The sequence below is a fragment of the Erythranthe guttata genome, chromosome 12 (assembly GCF_056151865.1).
Source record: "Erythranthe guttata isolate IM_541 chromosome 12, IM_541, whole genome shotgun sequence".
NCBI classification, from domain to species: domain Eukaryota; kingdom Viridiplantae; phylum Streptophyta; class Magnoliopsida; order Lamiales; family Phrymaceae; genus Erythranthe; species Erythranthe guttata.
Window position 1 is genome coordinate 7,444,385 of NC_142544.1, and position 23,391 is coordinate 7,467,775.

A 23,391-nucleotide genomic window follows, 5' to 3' on the forward strand; every position below is an offset into this window, starting at 1 on the left:
CTAATTGGCCCAACCCAATGGGCCTACAAATTATTTACCTACTGGGCCACGAGCCCAATATCGAAGACCACTATCACCGAGGCCCAATCACCTTCAAGCAAGGTTTGAGCCCGACAATCTCAAATTAAGCTATAAATACACATTTGAACTCATTCCATAAGGTACGTCCTATTAACTGAGCAATACTACAATACGTATTCTCTGGACTATTTCTATGATCGGCACGTCTGACTTGAGCGTCGGAGGGGTTTCCGCCGAATCAACCCCCGGCGTAGTTCACGTGTGTTCATTTCGCAGGTACCTCAGGATCATCAAGTTGTCAAGCTACTGATCTGCTTTGCTCTCCCAGTTCGTTTTCTACACTACCCCAGGTGATCTAAATAATTAGCATCATCATACAACACTACAATGAATAACGAAGAAAGGAAACAAGAGAGAGGGGCAATAAGAACAAAGTGATAGGAGAAGAAAGAATTAACCTACAACCTACTTCTGGCACAACGTCAACAGTGAAATGACAGATGATAGAAAAACAGGGCGTCAGAGGAGAAATTAGGGCGGCGGCCGAAAGTGAGCAGAGATGAGTTTTCTAGGCAAACGATGCCGTTTGTGGGAGTTTGTAAAAGGAAATGAAAAATTAAATGAAATGGTAATGACATTGTATAGCGCGTGAGAGCATGTCAATGGAGAATGCTAAAAAAAGGGATGCTATATGTATTATAGCTTGTGAATAGTATTTCACGTGTTCACTTTTACCCCTTTTATACTCCAATCATAGTAGCTATATTATAGCCTTTTATTATATTATATTACTTTTCAACCATTTCAACTTTACCGTGATAAAAAATAATATTAGTTTTTGTTACTTTTTAATTATTTTAATATTATTTTAGTTTAGCAGCCATGAATAGGAACAATTATAGATAACAGAGGTATCAATATACATGGCCATCTAAATTTTACATCCTCCCTCGGAGATGATTTTTTTGTTGATAAATGGTATAATTCCTAAATTATAACTTTTAACAGCCCAAAAAGGCCATGATTGGAGATGCACGGAGTGTGTGTGTGGTGAGAATATGAAAGAGAATGGGAAATTAAAAGGGCTCACCATTTTTGGTCCGACTATAAGGGCATTTCCAAGGTTAGAAGTTAAAATTAGAGATGTTATATCTATAATAGCTAATTAATAATAGTGTTATACCATCTCATTTTTTACTATCTTACTATAATCATATCATTTAAAATTTATCATTTTATTATATTTTATTAATGTTCAAGTATTTTATCAATTGATGTTTGTAAATAAATTATATTTGTTATATATATATATATATATATATATATATATATATATATATATATATATATATATATATATATATATATATATATATATATATAAATATATATATATATATATATATATATATATATATATATATATATATATATATATATATTATTTAAAATATATAGTTATTAATTTATTAATTTATTAATAAAAATATCTTTTATATATTTAATAATGAACCAAAATTCAAACATTGATAATTTATAAAAAAATATTAAATCGTATATGCCAAAATTGGATTTACGGCACGTGTCTTTTATAAAAAACAATTGAATATAATTACCTAAATAAACAAGGCTTTGTCAGGATAGTACTTTTATGTATTATTGTAATATTATCTTCTATAGGAAGAATAGAATGGGAGAAGGAGAGAAATAATAATACGTAATAGAAAACCCTCATTGTGTTATGGGTTGATTATATGGAGTATATATAGTGAAATATTGTAAGGTAATAGAGTTTGACTAGGTAACTAAATCCTAACTGATCTAGGTAACTCAATCATACTAGAATCCTAATATTACAAGAGTTCTATAATATAATATTCTCTAACACGCCCCCGCAGTCAAAACGTGACAAACGTGAAGACTGGACAATCACTTGCTAACACGCTCCCGCAGTCGGAACGAATATACTCCAAAAGTGAAGACTGGAAAAGAAGTCGCGAAACACAACGCTAGAGAATTCCTCTGTTGAAAGATTTGCCAAATTTAAAAAATAATAATAATAATAATGGAGATAATTTATTTATTTATTATATTTTTATATTTTTTTTTTATGTATGAATCGAGAGAGAGAGGGAGAAGATATGAGAGGGGTCGCCGGCCATGGAGAAGAAGAGAGGCAGTGGCTAGGTTTTAGGCCATGGAGAAGAAGAAGAAGAAAAAGATAGAGAAGATACACCACCGATAGAGGGAGAAAATTCGGTTTGGTGGTTGCCGGCCATGGAGAATAAGAGAAGCGGTGGCTAGGTTTTAGGCCATGGAGAAGAAGAAGAAGAAGAAGATAGAAAAAGATAGAGAAGATAGATACACCACCGGGGAGGGAGAAAATTCGGGTGGTGTTCATAAAAAAGATAGAAAAAAAAATAAAGAAAAAATATTAGAGTACCACCACCGGGGGAGGGAGAAAATTGGGTGGTCACCGCCATGGAGAAGAAAGGCGGCTAGGTTTTCACCGCCATGGAGAAGAAAGGCGGCTAGGTTAAAAAACCTAAACCTGGAGCTCTGATACCATATAGGAAGAATAGAATGGGAGAAGGAGGGAAATAATAATACGTAATAGAAAACCCCCATTGTGTTATGGGTTGATTACATGGAATATATATAGAGAAATATTACAAGGTAATAGAGTTTGACTAGGTAACTAAATCCTAACTAATCTAGGTAACCAAATCATACTAGAATCATAATATTACAAGAGTTCTATAACAATTCTCTAACACGCCCCCGCAGTCGAAACGTGACGAACGTGAAGACTGGACAATCACTTGCTAGCACGCTCCCGTAGTCGGAACGAATATACTCCAATTGATAGATAATAATAACGCTAGAGAATTCCTCTGTGGAAATATCTGTCCAATTGATAATAATAATAATAATAATAATAATAATAATAATAATAATAATAATAATAATAATAATAAATAATAATAATAATAATAATAATAATAATAATAATAATAATAATAATAATAATAATAATAATAATAATAATAATAATAATAATAATAATAATAATAATAATAATAATAATAATAATAATAATAATAATAATAATAATAATAATAAATAATAATAATAATAAATAATAATAATAATAATAATAATAATAATAATAATAATAATAATAATAATAATAATAATAATAATAATAATAATAATAATAATAATAATAATAATAATAATAATAATAATAATAATAATAATAATAATAATAATAATAATAATAATAATAATAATAATAATAATAATAATAATAATAATAATAATAATAATAATAATAATAATAATAATAATAATAATAATAATAATAATAATAATAATAATAATAATAATAATAATAATAATAATAATAATAATAATAATAATAATAATAATAATAATAATAATAATAATAATAATAATAATAATAATAATAATAATAATAATAATAATAATAATAATAATAATAATAATAATAATAATAATAATAATAATAATAATAATAATAATAATAATAATAATAATAATAATAATAATAATAATAATAATAATAATAATAATAATAATAATAATAATAATAATAATAATAATAATAATAATAATAATAATAATAATAATAATAATAATAATAATAATAATAATAATAATAATAATAATAATAATAATAATAATAATAATAATAATAATAATAATAATAATAATAATAATAAAATATTAGAGTACGGGGGAGGGAGAAAATTTGGGTGGATTTCATAGATCTGATAGAAGAAGATTTATAGAGAGAAGAGTACCACCACCGGGAGGGAGAGAATTGGTTTGGTGGTCGCCGGCCATGGAGAAGAAGAGAGGCGGCGGCTAGGTTTTAGGCCATGGAGAAGAAAAGACGGCTAGGTTTTAGGCCATGGAGAAGAAAAGAGGAAGAAGAAGAAGAAGAAAAAATATATATAGAAGATGCACCACCGGGGGAGGGAGAAAATTGGGTGGTGTTCATGGAAAATATAGAAAAAAAGAAAAAAAATATTAGAGTACCACCACCGGGGGAGGGAGAAAATTGGGTGGTCACCGCCATGGAGAAGAAAGGCGGCTAGGTTTTCACCGCCATGGAGAAGAAATGCGGCTAGGAAGAATAGAATTAATAATACGTGATAGAATAGAAACCCCCATTATGTTATGGGTTGATTACATGGAATATATATAGAGAAATATTGCAAGGTAATAGAGTTTGACTAGGTAACTAAATCCTAACTAATCTAGGTAACCAAATCATACTAGAATCCTAATATTACAAGAGTTCTATAACATAATAATCTCTAACATCTTCATTTAGCTTTCATGTACAGTAGATGGTATATTTAGCTGGTGGATGATTAATTTTACCTGCCAAACAATAATTTAACTTCTAGAGCATTTTTTTGTTTGCTCACAAATGCTATATGAATGGATTTTTAGCTGATACCATCACAAAGCATGGATGGTTGGAGATGCTCTAAATAGAGCATTAAATATAATTCGAAATTAAATTGCATTTGTGCTTTGCGCTGGAAATTTTCCCCTAAAACGACGCCGTTTCGTGCACTTTTGTTTGAAAAAAAATCAAAATGTTTATGAAGTTACTATTCATCAGCACACTACATCTTTATATGTTTGTGTATATACAAGTGAGGCACCCCGCGCTACGAGCGTTATGTGATGCCCGATGAATTTATTCAATTGTTATACAAAAGAGAACAAGACCCTAGTGAACATAACATAAACAGCAAATAAAAGCACATAAATTTTAATGACAATTAGCAAGTTCTGCAATAGAACCAACTCTTACAAATGTATCGACATCAACACCTACTAAAGATTCTAATTTTAAAAATAATATCGAATTAACAACACAAAAATAACCCATACATTATTCTGGAAAGCATTTAGATTCAACTGAAAAACAAACAAGAAGTTGAAAATGTATTTTGGAGAAACAAAGTTTGAATACCAAAAATGAAAAACATTAATGAACTACAACTGAAGTTTGAAGTTAAAATTCAAAAAATCCTCATAAGTCGTGCGTAAATGAATAAGAAAGAAAGACAAACATGAAGTGATAAAAACACTGCAATTGAAAATAGGCTTTTAGAGCTCTGGATACTAAAACAATCACTGCTCTCCAGGCTCCAGCCATACAAATCTAATCCGCTCGAGAGTCGAGATACACACTGCAATTGCAAAGTTGATAATTCTTTGGACCCTTCATACACAAGAAAACCATAGTACAAACAATAATTCCACCAATATAGAAAGGAAAAAAAATTGTCCTCCGCAATTCGGCAGTTCCCAATTAACTCAAAGCAAGAGTGTCTTTAGGCCTCATTTGATTCTTAAATATACTTTTAACCTTCATATTTACTATACATTTAATTAGAGTAATGTTCAATTTACCATCTTAATAATGTTACCCATTTCTGTGTTGTCACATGCTTCATTTCTTTCTGATGTTTATGTTAGTTTGTTGGAGTTAATGCACTTTCTAGAAGTGTATCCACATGCATGTACAATGTATGATAGGATACATGAATAGGCAAACACATGAATTGTTAGATACATGTATATCTAGGATTCATGATGAATATATTTAATATGATGCATGTACTACTTATGCCTATATTAGTATAAATAGGTGTAAGATTGTATTTGTAATTCAACATGTATTAGCAAGAGTAAAATATGAAGTAGGAGATACGTGCTCCTCGATTATTTCCTTGTTAATCTTGTTCACATATACTTCCGCAATATATCCAACAAGTTGTTCATCTAAAAAATATTCTAAATAACAAACAAAAGTGTCGAGCAACAAATAAATCAAATTAAAATTCAACCGATCAAAATTGTCCGAACTGATATTACCACTAAAAGGATTTTTAGAAATTAAAATTTTCTTAGAATAACAAACCATCAGACGGTCACACACGACTCTGATACAAATACAGAAAGACATGTGATAGAAATTAATTGATGAACAAAATTAATTATAAATAAACAAACCAAACCAATTACATAGTGATTACAAATACACATATTTCGGTGCACATCGAGGAGTGGTAAAGAAATTACCCAAACACGCATGGTGGAAATGAATGTGCTTATTTGAATGGCATCCCATAAGCATTTTCAAGGATTTCTGCTGAAGACGACATAAATAGTTGTTGGGTGCTAAATACCTAACACGCAAGTGCACGTATCGCAAACAAGTAGTAAAAGTGGACTCATGAGAGTCGGATGTCGATCCCACAGGGAATACTCAAATTATCTAATCCTAAATACCAAATTCTAACAATTATGATTTTTATCCAGCCTACGCAAAGTTGTCAAATTTAATCAACTAAATAATTAAACTAATTAAGAAAGTAAAGAATCACGAGAAAATATCAATATAAAACGGATTTAGGATTTTATCTTCCCCCCTATGCAAGAATTGCTCACCCAAAACCCCTCAATTATGAAATATATGATTCATGATTATCAACCCGAGACACTAATTTACTCATAACCCGCTGTCGCGTGTATTACGAGTCTATTATTCATAAACGATTCACTATATGTCTATGCAAACCAATTATAAATAAAGCATTAACTTACAAGTCTCGTAAATGGCTACCTAAGGTGATATCTGTATGTCTACGACACCACATGCAATTGACACACTCATCCGGTGAAAACTACTCGAAGGATCTTCTACTTACCGTCTAATTATCAAAATAGCTCTGGCGAGTCAATCCCAATAATCACAGATAAAGCACATAAATTGATCAAGTTCATGCACTAACAATCATAACAAGTAGAAGAAATAATCATAAAATCATAATTGCATAATCTCAAGAAAACGGGTTCACCATCCCCACATAGGGTTCCAACAAAATCCTAGATTAAAAACTTAGCTACTCATGTTCTCTACGAAAAACATAATAAAAATATAAAAACACATAGATTAAGAAAAGATAGAATAAAGAAGAATTGTGATGAAGAGTTGTCAATTCTCCGTCTTCGATTCTTCGTTCTCTCGCTCCTCTTGCTCCAAGGTTGTGTCAAAAGTCTACCTTTGATTCGTGCTTGGTTTGGGCTTAAATAGATGTCCCAACTTGGTAGATGATTCTAGGTTTCCTTGTGTGTTTAAAAGTCCAAAATTGCCTCCAACGTGATTTGGCACGGCCGCGCGAAAATCAGTGCAATTCTCGCACGGCCGCGCGAGAATCGCCGAACCTTCTGCCCAAATTCAGCATTTGGAACGGCCGTGCCAAAAATAGGCTAATTTTGGCACGGCCGTGCGGGCCTGTTTTCAGCCAATTTCAGCATATTTTTGATTATTTCACTTTTGGCCCAAATTTTCTCCAAAATTGCAGTTTTGACCCCAAACTTTTCCAATTCTTCAATTTGTACCTAGAATACAATAAATCAACTTTTTAAGCACCAATTATCGTAAATTAACACAAAAAACTCAAATAAAAAGATACGATAAAGTGTAAAAATATACACTTAACACACCCCCAAACTTGATCTTTTGTTTGTCCTCAAGCAAAAACTAGCAACTCTCACAGCAACACTCTCAACAAATGCCTCTCATCACATAGATTAATGGTCAACTTTCATTTTTTCAGAACTTGCAATTATCATGACAATGCTCAAAAAATTACAAGCTCGTAATTCAAAGATACGTATTCACTCACCATTGCTAAAAACCACAAACCATGCTATCGCTTCAAGTATCCCATATTTACAAATTAAAAATGGAGAAAATTTATACTTACATAATAATATTCAACTCCAAAGACTCACCAAATTTCTCTACTCGGCTAGTATCAAATAATTGAGCTATTGGGATCATTGGGACTTTTTGGCTTTCAAATGTTGGGCTTTTTGGTTCGAGGTAGGAGATATGGGTATAGGTGGCTATGCTTCTTGAATTGAGATGATTACGCCAAATTTTGAAAGATAGGCGTTTGAAACAATGAATTCACCTCTAAGGACTTTAATAAACTCGATTCTTAAGAGTTCAAAAGTCTCCACTTTTGCTCTTAAGACAATGGATCGAGCTTTCAAAACAATTCAACAACTAGTCCTTACTTCCCCTTCTAGTCTCTTCTTCTTCTTTCTCTTTCTCTTTTTTTTTTTTTTTTTTCATAAGAAGAAGGACCTTATAAAAAAAAAATTCGACCGAACTCCAAGGGTTAATTTTTCAAAAATCTCCACTTATTATACCTTATACACATTGGCTAAAAGAAAGAACACCGTTTCTCCAAGGCTCAATCAAGGTTCGAATGATAAAAATTTAAAGGTAGGCTTGAAAGGCTCAAACGGTTCAAAGATGGCCCAAATCACTTCCCAAATTGCTCAACAATTTAATATTTCACTTTGTAAATTCCTAAGGCAAGTTCTAAAATCGAATAGCATATGATATAGCATAAATTAATTCCACGTTTTAAAACACAAAACTTTCAACCAAAGCAAGGCATAATTCGTGATTCCTAACAATGGCTCATTCCTACGACACTTTGAATCAAAAGCTCACCAAAATTCAATCACAATCAAGATAAAGCAAGCAATTTCATAACATCAACCATCTTTCATCATCATGATTCATCGAAGCATTTATCTCAACACAATTTTTGTTTTTTTTTTTTCGAAAGAAAAAACTAAAATAAAATAACTCAAATAAAAAAAACTTAAGGCATGCAAACTAAAAAATTAAAGCACATAAAAACAGGCATGCAAACTAAAAAATTAAAGCACATAAAAACAGGTAATTTTCCACCCCCAAACTTAAAATTTACATTGCCCTCAATGTAATTAACACGAAGTTTAAGGATAGAATACACCTGAATAAGTCGTCTTGGTCGCCTCCGGTGTCCTCTCCACCCTCGCCTTTATTATGCTTCTGTTGAGTTTCGCACGGCCGTATGAGATTTTGAACTATTTTCCGCACGGCCGTGCGATTTGCCAAAATTGGGCAGTAGCTTCCAGATTTTTCACACGGCCGTGTGAAATTAAGCCTTGTTTGGGGACGGCCGTATAAGCTGCAAAATTGCGATTTGACCCCTGAAAATAAAAAAAAAAAAATTGCTTATTTAATTAGCTCGCATGCTTATAAAATAAATAAATAAAATAAAACAAGAAACATAAATAAACAAATAAAAACAAAAATCTCGGGTTGCCTCCCGAGAAGCGCTAAGTTTATAGTCTTCAGCCAGACTTTGTTTCTTCTCTTCAATTCCTTAGCTTTTGAACCCATCTCTTAACTTCCTTTTGGAGAAAGTCTTGAATAAATGGGTTGATCCGATTCTTCTTTCGACTGGTTCGCTTAGGAATGCCCTTGAATTTATTCTTCTTGATGTCATGAGGCTTGCCAACATCGTCTTTTATCACGGTGTTTTGAGTAGGTGTTGTAACCAACTCAACCTTTTTCTTTTGTTCTCCTACATGCACATTAGTATCCACAAAAAAATTTAAATCATGTAATTTAACAGGAAAAAGTTTAGAATCACTTACCTCATCAAGAAGCTAACATCCATTAGCCGTAATAGGCTTTTCATCCACCCGGTACACCTTGAAGATCACCGTTTCGTCTCCCACACTCATTCTTAGCTCTCTATTTCCTACATCAATAATTGATCTACCGGTTGCTAAAAAGGGCCGTCCTAAAATAAGGGGAATATTTTCATCTTCCCCTATGTCTAGTACTAGAAAATCGGCCGGGAGTATAAACTTATCTACCTTGACCAACACATCCTCCACTATCCCTAAAGGGTGAGTAAAAGATCTATCGGCTAGCTGCAAGGTCACGGAAGTAGGCTTAATTTCTCCTAAATTCAATTTCTCATAAATTGATAAAGGCATTAAATTTACGCTCGCCCCTTGATCACACAACGCCCGCCCAAAATACCTAGTACCTATTGTGCATGGAATGGTACAACTGCCCGGATCTCTAAGCTTCGGTGGAATTTTATTTGCAAGGATAGCACTACTTTGCTTATTTAAGTCTATTATTGTTGCACACTCCGGAAGCCTCATTTTCTTCGATACAAGTTCTTTTATAAACTTAACCCAATTCGGCATATGCTTAAGTGCCTCAACAAAAGGAATATTAACATGCAACTTTTTAAGATAATCCAAAAATAACTGAAATTGCATATCAAGCTTGGAGTTTTGAAAACGTTGAGGGAAGGGTACCTTAGGAGTAGATTCACTTACTGTGATCTTTGTGTTGCTTGGCCCGACCTCGGTTTTTTCCTTGGGCTCCTCTACAATAGGCGGTGGTGCAACGGACTTTTTAGGAACTTCCTCTAATTGCCTCCCATTTCGCAAACTCACTGCATTGCACTGCTCGATGTTGCTCTTTCGAGGATCTTCCGTATTCGACGGCAGTGCTCCCGACGGCCTCTCATTTAGTTGGGTTGCAAGTTGACCCATTTGTGTCTCAAGGTTCCGAATGGATTCTTGAGTCGGCGTCATGAATTTTGCTAAGATATCAGCGAGGTCAACTTCTTGGGGTGGAGCTTGAGGCGGATTTTGGAATCCGGGAGCTGGCCTTTGTCCTTGCTGATTTCCTCCCCATCCAAAGTTGGGGTGATCTTTCCATCCCGGATTATAAGTGTTGGAGTACGGGTTCCTCTGTTGTCGGTTGGTGTCATGCACATAATTCAGAGACTCCGTTTCTTCTACGCGCTGGTCGGGAACTTGGACTGCGTGGACTTGCTGAGTCTGCAAAGCCGCTACTTGCTTCGATAGCTTCTCCAATTGGGCCGTGATTGCAGTGACTCCGCCTAACTCCAAAATTCCCCCCGTCTTGACTGCTCCGCTATTCGACCGGTCCGATGCTCGCATGTATTTATTCCTAGCGATTCGTTCCAAGAGCTCGTATGCTTCGTCGTAGGTCAAACTCATGAACATACCTCCAGCTGCAGAGTCGAGCACTGTCCTCGAGTTGTCTTGCAGTCCATCGTAAAATATTTGCAGTTGGCGCCACTCTTGTAGTCCGTGATTCGGGCACCTCCTTACTAACTGTTTGAACCGCTCCCACGTCTCGAATAATGCTTCACCGGCTTCTTGTATGAAGTTTTGAATTTCTCTCCGGATTCTCTCAGTTTTTGTTGGGGAGTTGTATGTGTTCATGAAAAGTTGTGCTAGCTGGGACCAAGACGAGATGGAGTGCGGTGCGCGAGTTTGTAACCATTCTCGGGCTGCGCCTTGTAAGGAGTGCTTGAACAGGCGGAGTTGCAGTGCTTCGGGTGTTACTCCGTTCATCTTGTGCGAATCACACGTTTCGAGAAAGTTGACCAAGTGGAGATGTGGATCTTCGTGAGCCAATCCGCTGTATAACCCATTGTTTTGGAGCATAGTGAGGAGTCCCGCTCGAATTTCGAAATTGTTGGCTTCAATGGGGGGCTGCTGGATGCTTGATTGAAACCCATTGAGTGTTGGAACGGTGTACTCATGCAATGCTCGTTGACGAGGTGGATTAATTAGCTGGCGTTGCTCTTGCTCGTTGACGACATTTCCTGCCGCATTCGGTAGGTGCCCTTGGTCATCTCCCCTACGATTATTCTCTTCTTCAATTCGTATAAAAACTACCTAAAAAAAAAATAATAAAAATAAAATAAGCAAAAAGAATAATAAAATAAAATAAATAAATAAAAAAAACGGCTGAAGTAAGAAAAATTGCTCAAATTTAATATTAGGATAAATAAATAATTTAGCCGTATTCCCCGGCAACGGGGCCAAAAACTTGTTGGGTGCTAAATACCTAACACGCAAGTGCACGTATCGCAAACAAGTAGTAAAAGTGGACTCGTGAGAGTCGGATGTCGATCCCACAGGGAATACTCAAATTATCTAATCCTAAGTACCAAATTCTAACAATTATGATTTTTATCCAGCCTACGCAAAGTTGTCAAATTTAATCAACTAAATAATTAAACTAATTAAGAAAGCAAAGAATCACGAGAAAATATCAATATAAAACGGATCTAGGATTTTATCTTCCCCCTATGCAAGAATTGCTCACCCAAAACCCCTCAATTATGAAATATATGATTCATGATTATCAACCCGAGACACTAATTTACTCATAACCCGTTGTCGCGTGTATTACGAGTCTATTTTTCATAAACGATTCACTATATGTCTATGCAAACCAATTATAAATAAAGCATTAACTTACAAGTCTCGTAAATGGCTACCTAAGGTGATATCTGTATGTCTACGACACCACATGCAATTGACACACTCATCCGGTGAAAACTACTCGAAGGATCTTCTACTTACCGTCTAATTATCAAAATAGCTCTGGCGAGTCAATCCCAATAATCACAGATAAAGCACATAAATTGATCAAGTTCATGCACTAACAATCATAACAAGTAGAAGAAATAATCATAAAATCATAATTGCATAATCTCAAGAAAACGGGTTCACCATCCCCACATAGGGTTCCAACAAAATCCTAGATTAAAAACTTAGCTACTCATGTTCTCTACGAAAAACATAATAAAAATATAAAAACACATAGATTAAGAAAAGATAGAATAAAGAAGAATTGTGATGAAGAGTTGTCAATTCTCCGTCTTCGATTCTTCGTTCTCTCGCTCCTCTTGCTCCAAGGTTGTGTCAAAAGTCTACCTTTGATTCGTGCTTGGTTTGGGCTTAAATAGATGTCCCAACTTGGTAGATGATTCTAGGTTTCCTTGTGTGTTTAAAAGTCCAAAATTGCCTCCAACGTGATTTGGCACGGCCGCGCGAAAATCAGTGCAATTCTCGCACGGCCGCGCGAGAATCGCCGAACCTTCTGCCCAAATTCAGCATTTGGAACGGCCGTGCCAAAAATAGGCTAATTTTGGCACGGCCGTGCGGGCCTGTTTTCAGCCAATTTCAGCATATTTTTGATTATTTCACTTTTGGCCCAAATTTTCTCCAAAATTGCAGTTTTGACCCCAAACTTTTCCAATTCTTCAATTTGTACCTAGAATACAATAAATCAACTTTTTAAGCACCAATTATCGTAAATTCACACAAAAAACTCAAATAAAAAGATACGATAAAGTGTAAAAATATACACTTAACACACCCCCAAACTTGATCTTTTGTTTGTCCTCAAGCAAAAACTAGCAACTCTCACAGCAACACTCTCAACAAATGCCTCTCATCACATAGATTAATGGTCAACTTTCATTTTTTCAGAACTTGCAATTATCATGACAATGCTCAAAAAATTACAAGCTCGTAATTCAAAGATACGTATTCACTCACCATTGCTAAAAACCACAAACCATGCTATCGCTTCAAGTATCCCATATTTACAAATTAAAAATGGAGAAAATTTATACTTACATAATAATATTCAACTCCAAAGACTCACCAAATTTCTCTACTCGGCTAGTATCAAATAATTGAGCTATTGGGATCATTGGGACTTTTTGGCTTTCAAATGTTGGGCTTTTTGGTTCGAGGTAGGAGATATGGGTATAGGTGGCTATGCTTCTTGAATTGAGATGATTACGCCAAATTTTGAAAGATAGGCGTTTGAAACAATGAATTCACCTCTAAGGACTTTAATAAACTCGATTCTTAAGAGTTCAAAAGTCTCCACTTTTGCTCTTAAGACAATGGATCGAGCTTTCAAAACAATTCAACAACTAGTCTTTACTTCCCCTTCTAGTCTCTTCTTCTTCTTTCTCTTTCTCTTTTTTTTTTTTTTTTTTTCATAAGAAGAAGGACCTTATAAAAATTTTTTTCGACCGAACTCCAAGGGTTAATTTTTCAAAAATCTCCACTTATTATACCTTATACACATTGGCTAAAAGAAAGAACACCGTTTCTCCAAGGCTCAATCAAGGTTCGAATGATAAAAATTTAAAGGTAGGCTTGAAAGGCTCAAACGGTTCAAAGATGGCCCAAATTACTTCCCAAATTGCTCAACAATTTAATATTTCACTTTGTAAATTCCTAAGGCAAGTTCTAAAATCGAATAGCATATGATATAGCATAAATTAATTCCACGTTTTAAAACACAAAACTTTCAACCAAAGCAAGGCATAATTCGTGATTCCTAACAATGACTCATTCCTACGACACTTTGAATCAAAAGCTCACCAAAATTCAATCACAATCAAGATAAATTAGCAAGCAATTTCATAACATCAACCATCTTTCATCATCATGATTCATCGAAGCATTTATCTCAACACAAATTTTTTTATTTTTTTTTTTTCGAAAGAAAAAACTAAAATAAAATAACTCAAATAAAAAAAAACTTAAGGCATGCAAACTAAAAAAATAAAGCACATAAAAACAGGCATGCAAACTAAAAAATTTAAGCACATAAAAACAGGTAATTTTCCACCCCCAAACTTAAAATTTACATTGCCCTCAATGTAATTAACACGAAGTTTAAGGATAGAATACACCTGAATAAGTCGTCTTGGTCGCCTCCGGTTTTCTCTCCACCCTCGCCTTTATTATGCTTCTGTTGAGTTTCGCACGGCCGTATGAGATTTTGAACTATTTTCCGCACGGCCGTGCGATTTGCCAAAATTGGGCAGTAGCTTCCAGATTTTTCACACGGCCGTGTGAAATTAAGCCTTGTTTGGGGACGGCCGTATAAGCTGCAAAATTGCGATTTGACCCCTGAAAATAAAAAAAAAAAAATTGCTTATTTAATTAGCTTGCATGCTTATAAAATAAATAAATAAAATAAAACAAGAAACATAAATAAATAAATAAAAACAAAAATCTCGGGTTGCCTCCCGAGAAGCGCTAAGTTTATAGTCTTCAGCCAGACTTTGTTTCTTCTCTTCAATTCCTTAGCTTTTGAACCCATCTCTTAACTTCCTTTTGGAGAAAGTCTTGAATAAATGGGTTGATCCGATTCTTCTTTCGACAGGTTCGCTTAGGAATGCCCTTGAATTTATTCTTCTTGATGTCATGAGGCTTGCCAACATCGTCTTTTATCACGGTGTTTTGAGTAGGTGTTGTAACCAACTCAACCTTTTTCTTTTGTTCTCCTACATGCACATTAGTATCCACAAAAAAATTTAAATCATGTAATTTAACAGGAAAAAGTTTAGAATCACTTACCTCATCAAGAAGATAACATCCATTAGCCATAATAGGCTTTTCATCCACCCGGTACACCTTGAAGATCAACGTTTCGTCCCCCACACTCATTCTTAGCTCTCTATTTCCTACATCAATAATTGATCTACCGGTTGCTAAAAAGGGGCGTCCTAAAATAAGGGGAATATTTTCATCTTCCTCTATGTCTAGTACTAGAAAATCGGCCGGGAGTATAAACTTATCTACCTTGACCAACACATCCTCCACTATCCCTAAAGGGTGAGTAAAAGATCCATCGGCTAGCTGCAAGGTCACGGAAGTAGGCTTAATTTCTCCTAAATTCAATTTCTCATAAATTGATAAAGGCATTAAATTTACGCTCGCCCCTTGATCACACAACGCCCGCCCAAAATACCTAGTACCTATTGTGCATGGAATGGTACAACTGCCCGGATTTATGGTGACTTGAAGTTTTATGCACAAACGTCGGCGTTTTGTTGGAGTCTGTTTTACAAAAAAAAATAATACACGAATAATAAGGCATTAAATGAACGTGCAAATAAGTTCAACTTGCACTTGAAAAGTAACATCTGAACAAACGATGTCGTTTCGTGGTTAAAATGAAGTAAAAACTCGAAAAATATATTAACAAGCCTTATACATATTATTCCATCCCTTCCATAATAAGTGTCTCTTTTTAAAATTATTTTTGTTCCATATTATTGTCACTTTACATTTCCAACACTGTATTAATTGTGTAATTATCAATTTTACCATCATTAACTATCTCCAACACTCTCTCACGTTAATTATTAGCAATGGCATTTTAGTAAAGAAAATATATTTTTAGTTAAATAACTGCCGAAGACAGCAATTTAGCACAGTAATATTAATTAAAATATCTTTTTCAGAAAAAACAAAATTTCAAAAAAAAAAAAAAAAAAAAGTCAACGGCAGTTGACTGGTCGGAAAAAAAAATTCTGGAAAAAAAAAATTCAAAAAAAAAAGTCAACGCCGGTCTTCGGCGGTCAACGCTGGTCAACGGCGGCGACCGAAGGTCTCCGGTGGTGGTGGGTCAAAATTGAAATTAGGTTTAAAATTTGTTAATTGATGAAATTGGGCTAAATTCGAGTGTAAATTATGAAATTGGAATTAAATTGGGTTTCAATGAGTTGGGGATAATTTTGGTATATATAAAAGGAGGATTTTCCTTATTTGCAAATAAGTTTGAATGAACTGAATTTATTTGAAAGACAAAAAAAATTAGATGTTACTCTTTTAATTAAGTGCCCTTGTCATGGGCCTATTTACCATTTGCCCGCATAAATAATGGAGGAAGAGAAAAGGTTTGTGGGCCCCACATAACTAATTGACTTGAGTAGAAAATAAAATGAAAAACCATTCTGGGTCCCATGCATTTGGTCCGACCAAAAATATAAGCAATAAATAAAAATGTAAAAGAAATAGGATTTGCAGTTGGTTATACAAAACGACACGGCTAAAACAAATACCGTTTTTTTCCACTTTAATACCACCAACATAAAAATAGAAAATAAATAGGTAATGATATTAATACTCCTAATAAAATCAATACCACACAAAATTTGTATGGTTTTGATTTTCATTAAGGATAATAATGCCATTACCTATTTATTTTTTATTTTTTTACGTTGGTGAGATTGAAGTGAAAAAAAAAATAGTATTTGTTTTAGTTACTCCCTAAACAAAATGACAACCAAACAATGTTGTTCAGTGGTTAAATGGACGAAAAGAAAAGGAAAAATAAATAGGAGCGTCCTATTCACATTCTCGTGTACATTATATATATATATATATATAGAGAGAGAGTAAATTGTAAAAACTACTCCTGTGTAATTTCGAAATAGTAAAAACCCCCATGTGATAAATAAACTAGCAAAAACCTCCCATGTGAAATTATTTAAATAGCAAAAACCCCCCTATGGAACTATTTGAGGGTTGACTTGATATAAAAAGACACAAATACCCCTTGAGTCTTGCAATTAATAAATTCTTATATTTTATAAATATTTTAATTATTTTATTTAAAAAATAATCAATTTAGTTGTTTACTATTTTTTTTTAATTTCTAAACAAACAAATTAAAAAGAATAAATATACATATAATATGTATATATTTAAATACATTTTGAGGGACAATTTTGTCATTTCAAGTCTAAAAAATCAGCTAGGGGGGATTCTGCCTTTGACTAAATTTCACAGGGGGGTTTTTGCTAGTTTATTTATCACAGAGGGGTTTTCGCTATTTCGAGATAACACAGGGTAGTATTTGCAGTTTACTCTTTATATATATATATATATATATATATATATATATATATATATATATATATATATATATATATATATATATATATATATATATATATATATATATATATATATATATAATAGAAACATGTAAAAATTATTGAGGTCCCCCTCCTAGGCATATAGAGCATTTGCCCTGATTGTATTATCCTTGAACCAATTAGATCCACAGTTTATTAATTGAAAAGGAAAACATATTCACTCTATTAAATTGGGGAAATAATTTATGTCAAAAAGCTCTTACAAAAATCATTCATGCATGTCATTTACACAGTGATCGAGCATATGTAGTGTAGTGGTAAACCCCTAAACTATTCTCTAAAAGGCGGGGTTCACATGCCATCTCATCAATTTATTACTCTCTAAACGTAGGATCCACTTTTATCACCCCAAATGAAAATGTGCTGTGATGTTACATGCATCTTAATCCTTCTTAAAATTGGATTTACATGTATTAAACTATAATAAAATATATATTATGTTTATTTTAATCAATATAATTTTCTTATTAATTTAAGTTTAAATATTTCATTATCTTAATTATTTTTATAATTTTATCACATTTGTGTTATTACTATATACACTTGACTAGTAGCTTGAAAAATATTAATCAACAAAGCTGACATTTCTAAAAATAGTTTATGGATTAATTCTAAAATAGTACAAATAAATGAGATAAACCGAAGAAAAAGAATAATAATTATATAAAATTGAAATTTCAATGAAGAAAAGAAAGAATATTCATTAATCTTTATTTAGGAAATCAATAAAATCATAAAAGATTTTATTATTAATAACAAAGTCATACAAAAGCAATTGATATTTAAGAATATAACATAATTAAAAAAATATTTCGTTTAAAGGAAATTGAGATAACATAAATTCATGAAATATATAATAATATAATAATGATAGAGGTTCACCAATCTCCATCTCTCTCCTTCCTAAAGGAGAACTGACTATGGGGACCAAGGTGAAGATTGTCTAAAATTGGACAACTTTTAGGAAGCTACTAATCTCCCACTAAATTCTACAGTTTCTCTAAAATTTGAGGAGCTGACTAGCTCCACTACATATGCTAGTAATGTTGCTATTTTTAGAGCCAACAACTCTCTCTCTCGTGTGAAGAGATGCAGATTTTCTTTTTATTCCTTATTCAGTTTTTTATTTAGTTATATTGCCCAAAACTCATCAAATATGGCCTTTTTTTTTCTCTTTCTTCACTTGCATGCTGGAGCGGATGTAAGATTACCCCCAATAATTTTGACATGTTTCCATTAATTTTATATATATATATATATATATATATATATATATATATATATATATATATATATATATATAAAAGAGGAGAGAGTTCTAAATTTTATTGTATTTATATAAAAATTCAAACCCCATTCTAAGGAGAAATTTTTTAAAGAAAAAGTAATAATAAAAAATAAAAAAGACGAAGAAGAAGAAGATGAATTGTCAGATATGGCAGGTGTACGTGTTGTTACTCACAGTCTTCATGTTTCTCATGGCCGGCTCAGGTATAATTTATAAGGCTTTTTTTTCTTCTTTAATATGTAATATTATGATTTGTAGTACAATATTGCAAATCACACTTGTATATACTGTGTTTTGGATGAATATTGTAAAGATATATTAATTCTTTTTATCTTGTGTTTTTGTAATTGCTATCATAAATTAAAAACAGAGGTCCGTACATTAGTCATGCTATACTAAACGAGCCCGTAGTAGATTATATAACTATTTATTATTTAACATTACAATTTTCAATGTTATGTTATCTATGTGTATCACCATTGGGATATATTTTTTAAATTTTTAATTCATTTTGTATATCTTTTATTATTTCAGGCTCAGATGATCAAGATGATTTGCGATATGTTATGAAAAGCGACCATGGAGGTGGGAGAGTAGTAAACATAAATATGGTAAGTTTAGTTTCTTAGGTCTTAAGTTGTTTTAATTATTTTATTTTTTTTCGCGAATAATACTAAATAGTTGTTAATGGTTCATTAATTTGCTGAGCTTTTCTTCATTTTATTTTTTTTTTTTTTTTTTTTTTTTCGAGAAAAAACAAGGTTGTGCATGCACATCATTGATTTAAAAGAAAAAAGAATCTTTACACTTTTAATTATTCACTTACATCTGATACTTTTTAATAATTGGGTTGTTGCTCGAGTGGTAGAGCCGTTTTTTTACTTGTTTGAGGCGCATAGTTCGAAACCCTGACCTCTTACTTTTCTCGACTTTGACAATTTAATATTTTTGTTTTATCAAAAAAAAAAAAAAATATATATATATATATATATATATATATATATATATATATATATATATATATATATATATATATATATAATATTTTTGTGCAATGATTTTTGGCCATTAAAAATCTAGAACCGGAAAAAGATAACCTGCAATCTTGAAGATTTAAAATATGGGATGATAAAGTGTTTGGGAATTAAAGATATTTCGGAAATATATTTTAATGGTTTGGAAAAATCTGACAGATGGTTACATAGTATGAAGAATTTTCGGTTTGGTTTTTGGTAAGAGTTTTTAAAACGACAATAATACGGTGATTGTGGGTGAATGTGGATTGTGGTGGAATATAAATATAATAGCCGTTAAATAATTAGATTAATATTTAAGGGTATTATAAACATTTTTTATCAATTTATTTCAAATTTTAAATGAATGAGGTATTTTTCCACTTTTCTTTAAATTTTATGCTTATATATAAAAGAGATAAACTTAAAAATTTGTTTTCATATTTTTCTTGGCAGTTTTTATTTATTTTTGTATAAATATTGTTATCGTATTGAATTTGTTTTCGTATTTTTTTGGCAGTTTTTATTTAGTTTGTATAAATATTTTTATCTTATTAAAAAGAATTCAGTGATTCATCACTATATATATGTTTACTTCTTTTTTATTTTTATATTTTTAGTATTTATTTTGAATATGTTTGCAGGTTAATTCACATAACCATAAGAATGAGAGTCATCTAGTTTCTTTGTTTGGGATATTAGGTAATTAGTAGTTTAATTCCATTTAAAAAAAAATGTTCATTTTTAACTAATTTATATTTTTTTAGGTACTATTGGCTCCGTAGTGGTTTATCTTTCTTCTGCGTAAGTTATTTCTAATTTTGGTATAATATATTATTGTTTTAATAATACGAGGTAGATACATGGTATTGAGCAATATATTTGATAACTTTACCGAATCTATCCCTACTTAGAGTATTTCTAGTCATTTACCCCAAAATCACCTCCTAAATAGTGAGACCCATATGACACATCATCAATTTATTCAATCCCTAAAAAAATAATCCATTTTTATCCCCCTAAAATAAAAGTTGTTCTAAAATAAAAGTTGCTCTAGTGGTGAGTCTTAGTATTCCCAAAAACTTATCATCATATATATTAAAATTATAATAAAATATTTATTAATTAAATATAATATTTTTTTATACTTAATTATAATATTTTTACAAGATACTTTATCAATTTAAATTTAAATAATATATTATCTAAGTCATTAATAATTTTAAATTTAAATTTAAATAACATACATATAATATACTTAAGGTATATTATTACAAGATACTTTATCAATTTAAATTTAAATAACATACTATCAATTTAAATTTAAATAACATACATATAATATACTTAAGGTATCAAATAATTGATTTTAATTTAAAATAAATTAATGAGATAAACTAAAAAAATCAAGCATATTTTTGTAGATTAAAGATTTTCAATAATTTACAAATTAAAATAAAAAAAATTATACATTAATATTCATTCAAAGAATGATAAAAATCATGATTAATGTATTTATAATTTTCTGATATTTATTACAATGAATTACTATTTAAAAAATTAAAGAAATAATTATTATTAGAAAAATGTATATTTTATTTAATTACAATTTATAAAACAATAAATAATTAATATTATCAATTAATTACTATTAATAAAACCCCACCACCTTTTCTCAGTTATGGTCACCATTTTCTCTCTCCTAAAGAACTCCCCAATTATGAGGTGTGTGCTAGGGTATCCCAATGGTTAAGGGAAATTATAGGGGTTCTATAATAACCCACTACAACATTATTTTTCCCAAAATTTTAGGGATTAATTGGGAAAGTGGATTTAGGGGGTGTGACTAGAGATGCTCTTAGACCTATAGAAATCCTTCTGCTGCCAATACATTTGCAACTTAGTTTTTTCTCCCTGAAGATGTGGTTAATGTTGTTTAATTAAATTGGCAACATAAACCATATATATCTTCCATAGTTTGTTCCAAATAGGAAATAACCAATAAAATTGGTTCTTTGTTTCTACAGGCTCACATTTAAAAAAATACGCCAATTAAAATCAACGACGGGGTATCCTTTGATACCTTACGTCGTTACACTATTTTCATCAGTCATGTGGCTTTACTATGGCGTGCTTGATGTGAAAGACGTCACGCTTATCTCCATCAATGCTTTTGGCTGTCTGGTTGAGTTTGTGTACATTTTCATGTACTTCTACTACTCAACATATAATTATCGAGTAAGTAATTCATAAAATTAATAATGAAATTAATTCAAAAATAATCAATGAATATTTTGCTAAATAATTTTTTATTTGGTGGAAGGTTTATACTGTCAAAGCGATAGGCCTCGTATTTTGCACTTTATGCGCATTGATCCTTCTCACGAATTTTATGTGGAAGGGTATCACGAGGTTAACCATAACAGGATGGTTTTGCTTGGGAGCTTCCGTGTTAGAGTACGGGGCCACACTTGGCACGGTGGTAAGAAATATTTTAGATTTACATCAATTTGAATTTATTTTATTTATTTGTTAGTATTTATATATATAACTATTTTCCCTTTTAAAAAAGGTTCGAGCTATTAAGTCACATAATGTGGGGTTTATCCCCATTACCGAGACGTGTGTTTTAACTGGGAACGCAATCATTTGGGAAATTTATGGGTTTTTATTAGGAGATAGCATGATTCTGGTAAGTAAAAATAAATTTCAATAAATAATTAAACTTTTTTAAATAACTAATCTAACTTATAAATTGAATTTGTAGGCTCCCTACGCCATTGGTTTGATACTTGGAGTGGGACAGATCATTGTGTACTTGATTTATCGTACACAATCTGCTGCAGCTGGGGAGGTAGCTGCTACTACTGCATAGGCTAGGATAAGACAACTCTAATAATTGTAGTCCTTTTTCTTTTCTTTATAATTATTATAGTCTTTAGATAGGGATAGATGTAAATTTTTCAAAGCTTTTAAATTGTTGTTATTAATAGTTAAACTTATTGATAAAGAAAAGAAATTATGTATATATATAACATTAACGTTTATTTTGTAAGTAATAAAAATAGAAAATATATAAAAGAAACTAAAAAATTATGTAAACAAACATAATGCAAAAGGAATATACTAAATATAAACACTTTTTTTTTTAACTATTTTGAATTTTAATTGTGTATTTCAAAAAAAAAAAAAAATATAAAACTATAAAAAGAAAAAAAGAAATTAAAAAAAGTCATCTCTTCTTCAATAAGGCACGCTGTCTGTCCACACCACACCCCCCTCTCCGCCGTCCACACACACCCCCTCTCCGCCATCCACCATCGACCGTTTCCACCGCCGATCTTCCCCAACTTGCCCCCTCTCAATAAACAACCATCTTCTTCTCCAACTCTCTCCCTCTCACAAATGATACACCATCATCACATCACACCACCGCCGCCGACATTTTTTTCGAAGAAGAAGACGAATAGGTGTACCTCTCAAACTTGAGCGAATTATATAATATATAAATTATTAAAATCTAACGTTATTAACATCACTTTTTTCTCTCAAATTT

The 23,391-nt window shown here is 31.8% G+C and overlaps 3 protein-coding genes across 3 annotated transcripts; 1 reads left to right on the forward strand and 2 right to left on the reverse strand.

The window, feature by feature from the left end:
• Positions 1-9,594: 9,594 nt before the first annotated feature.
• On the reverse strand, positions 9,595-10,510 carry LOC148766354 (uncharacterized). Its single transcript, XM_088827252.1, has one exon. The coding sequence runs from the start codon at positions 10,501-10,503 to the stop codon at positions 9,595-9,597; it is 909 nt and encodes a 302-aa protein (XP_088683378.1). The 5' UTR covers positions 10,504-10,510.
• Positions 10,511-14,589: 4,079 nt separating this feature from the next.
• Positions 14,590-15,513, reverse strand: LOC148766355 (uncharacterized). The gene is made up of 2 exons (XM_088827253.1): positions 15,166-15,513; positions 14,590-14,715 (listed from the first exon to the last, which is right to left on the reverse strand). The coding sequence occupies exons 1-2, from the start codon at positions 15,511-15,513 to the stop codon at positions 14,590-14,592; spliced, it is 474 nt and encodes a 157-aa protein (XP_088683379.1).
• Positions 15,514-18,955: 3,442 nt separating this feature from the next.
• LOC148766356 (bidirectional sugar transporter SWEET15-like) lies at positions 18,956-22,710 on the forward strand. The gene is made up of 7 exons (XM_088827254.1): positions 18,956-19,025; positions 19,357-19,433; positions 20,480-20,537; positions 21,946-22,073; positions 22,159-22,317; positions 22,408-22,527; positions 22,603-22,710. The coding sequence occupies exons 1-7, from the start codon at positions 18,956-18,958 to the stop codon at positions 22,708-22,710; spliced, it is 720 nt and encodes a 239-aa protein (XP_088683380.1).
• The last annotated feature ends 681 nt before the right edge of the window (positions 22,711-23,391 follow it).

What these genes read in the sequence shown, in the direction of transcription:
- LOC148766356 (XM_088827254.1), top strand. Translation starts at nt 18,956, where the DNA reads ATGAATTGTCAGATATGGCAGGTGTACGTGTTGTTACTCACAGTCTTC. An exon ending in GTTTCTCATGGCCGGCTCAG is followed by an intron (nt 19,026 to 19,356) that starts GTATAATTTATA and finishes TTATTATTTCAG; the next exon opens with GCTCAGATGATCAAGATGAT. An exon ending in GGGCCACACTTGGCACGGTG is followed by an intron (nt 22,318 to 22,407) that starts GTAAGAAATATT and finishes CTTTTAAAAAAG; the next exon opens with GTTCGAGCTATTAAGTCACA.
- LOC148766354 (XM_088827252.1), bottom strand. Translation starts at nt 10,503, where the DNA reads ATGGGTCAACTTGCAACCCAACTAAATGAGAGGCCGTCGGGAGCACTG.
- LOC148766355 (XM_088827253.1), bottom strand. Translation starts at nt 15,513, where the DNA reads ATGCCTTTATCAATTTATGAGAAATTGAATTTAGGAGAAATTAAGCCT. An exon ending in GATGTTATCTTCTTGATGAG is followed by an intron (nt 14,716 to 15,165) that starts GTAAGTGATTCT and finishes TTTTATTTTCAG; the next exon opens with GGGTCAAATCGCAATTTTGC.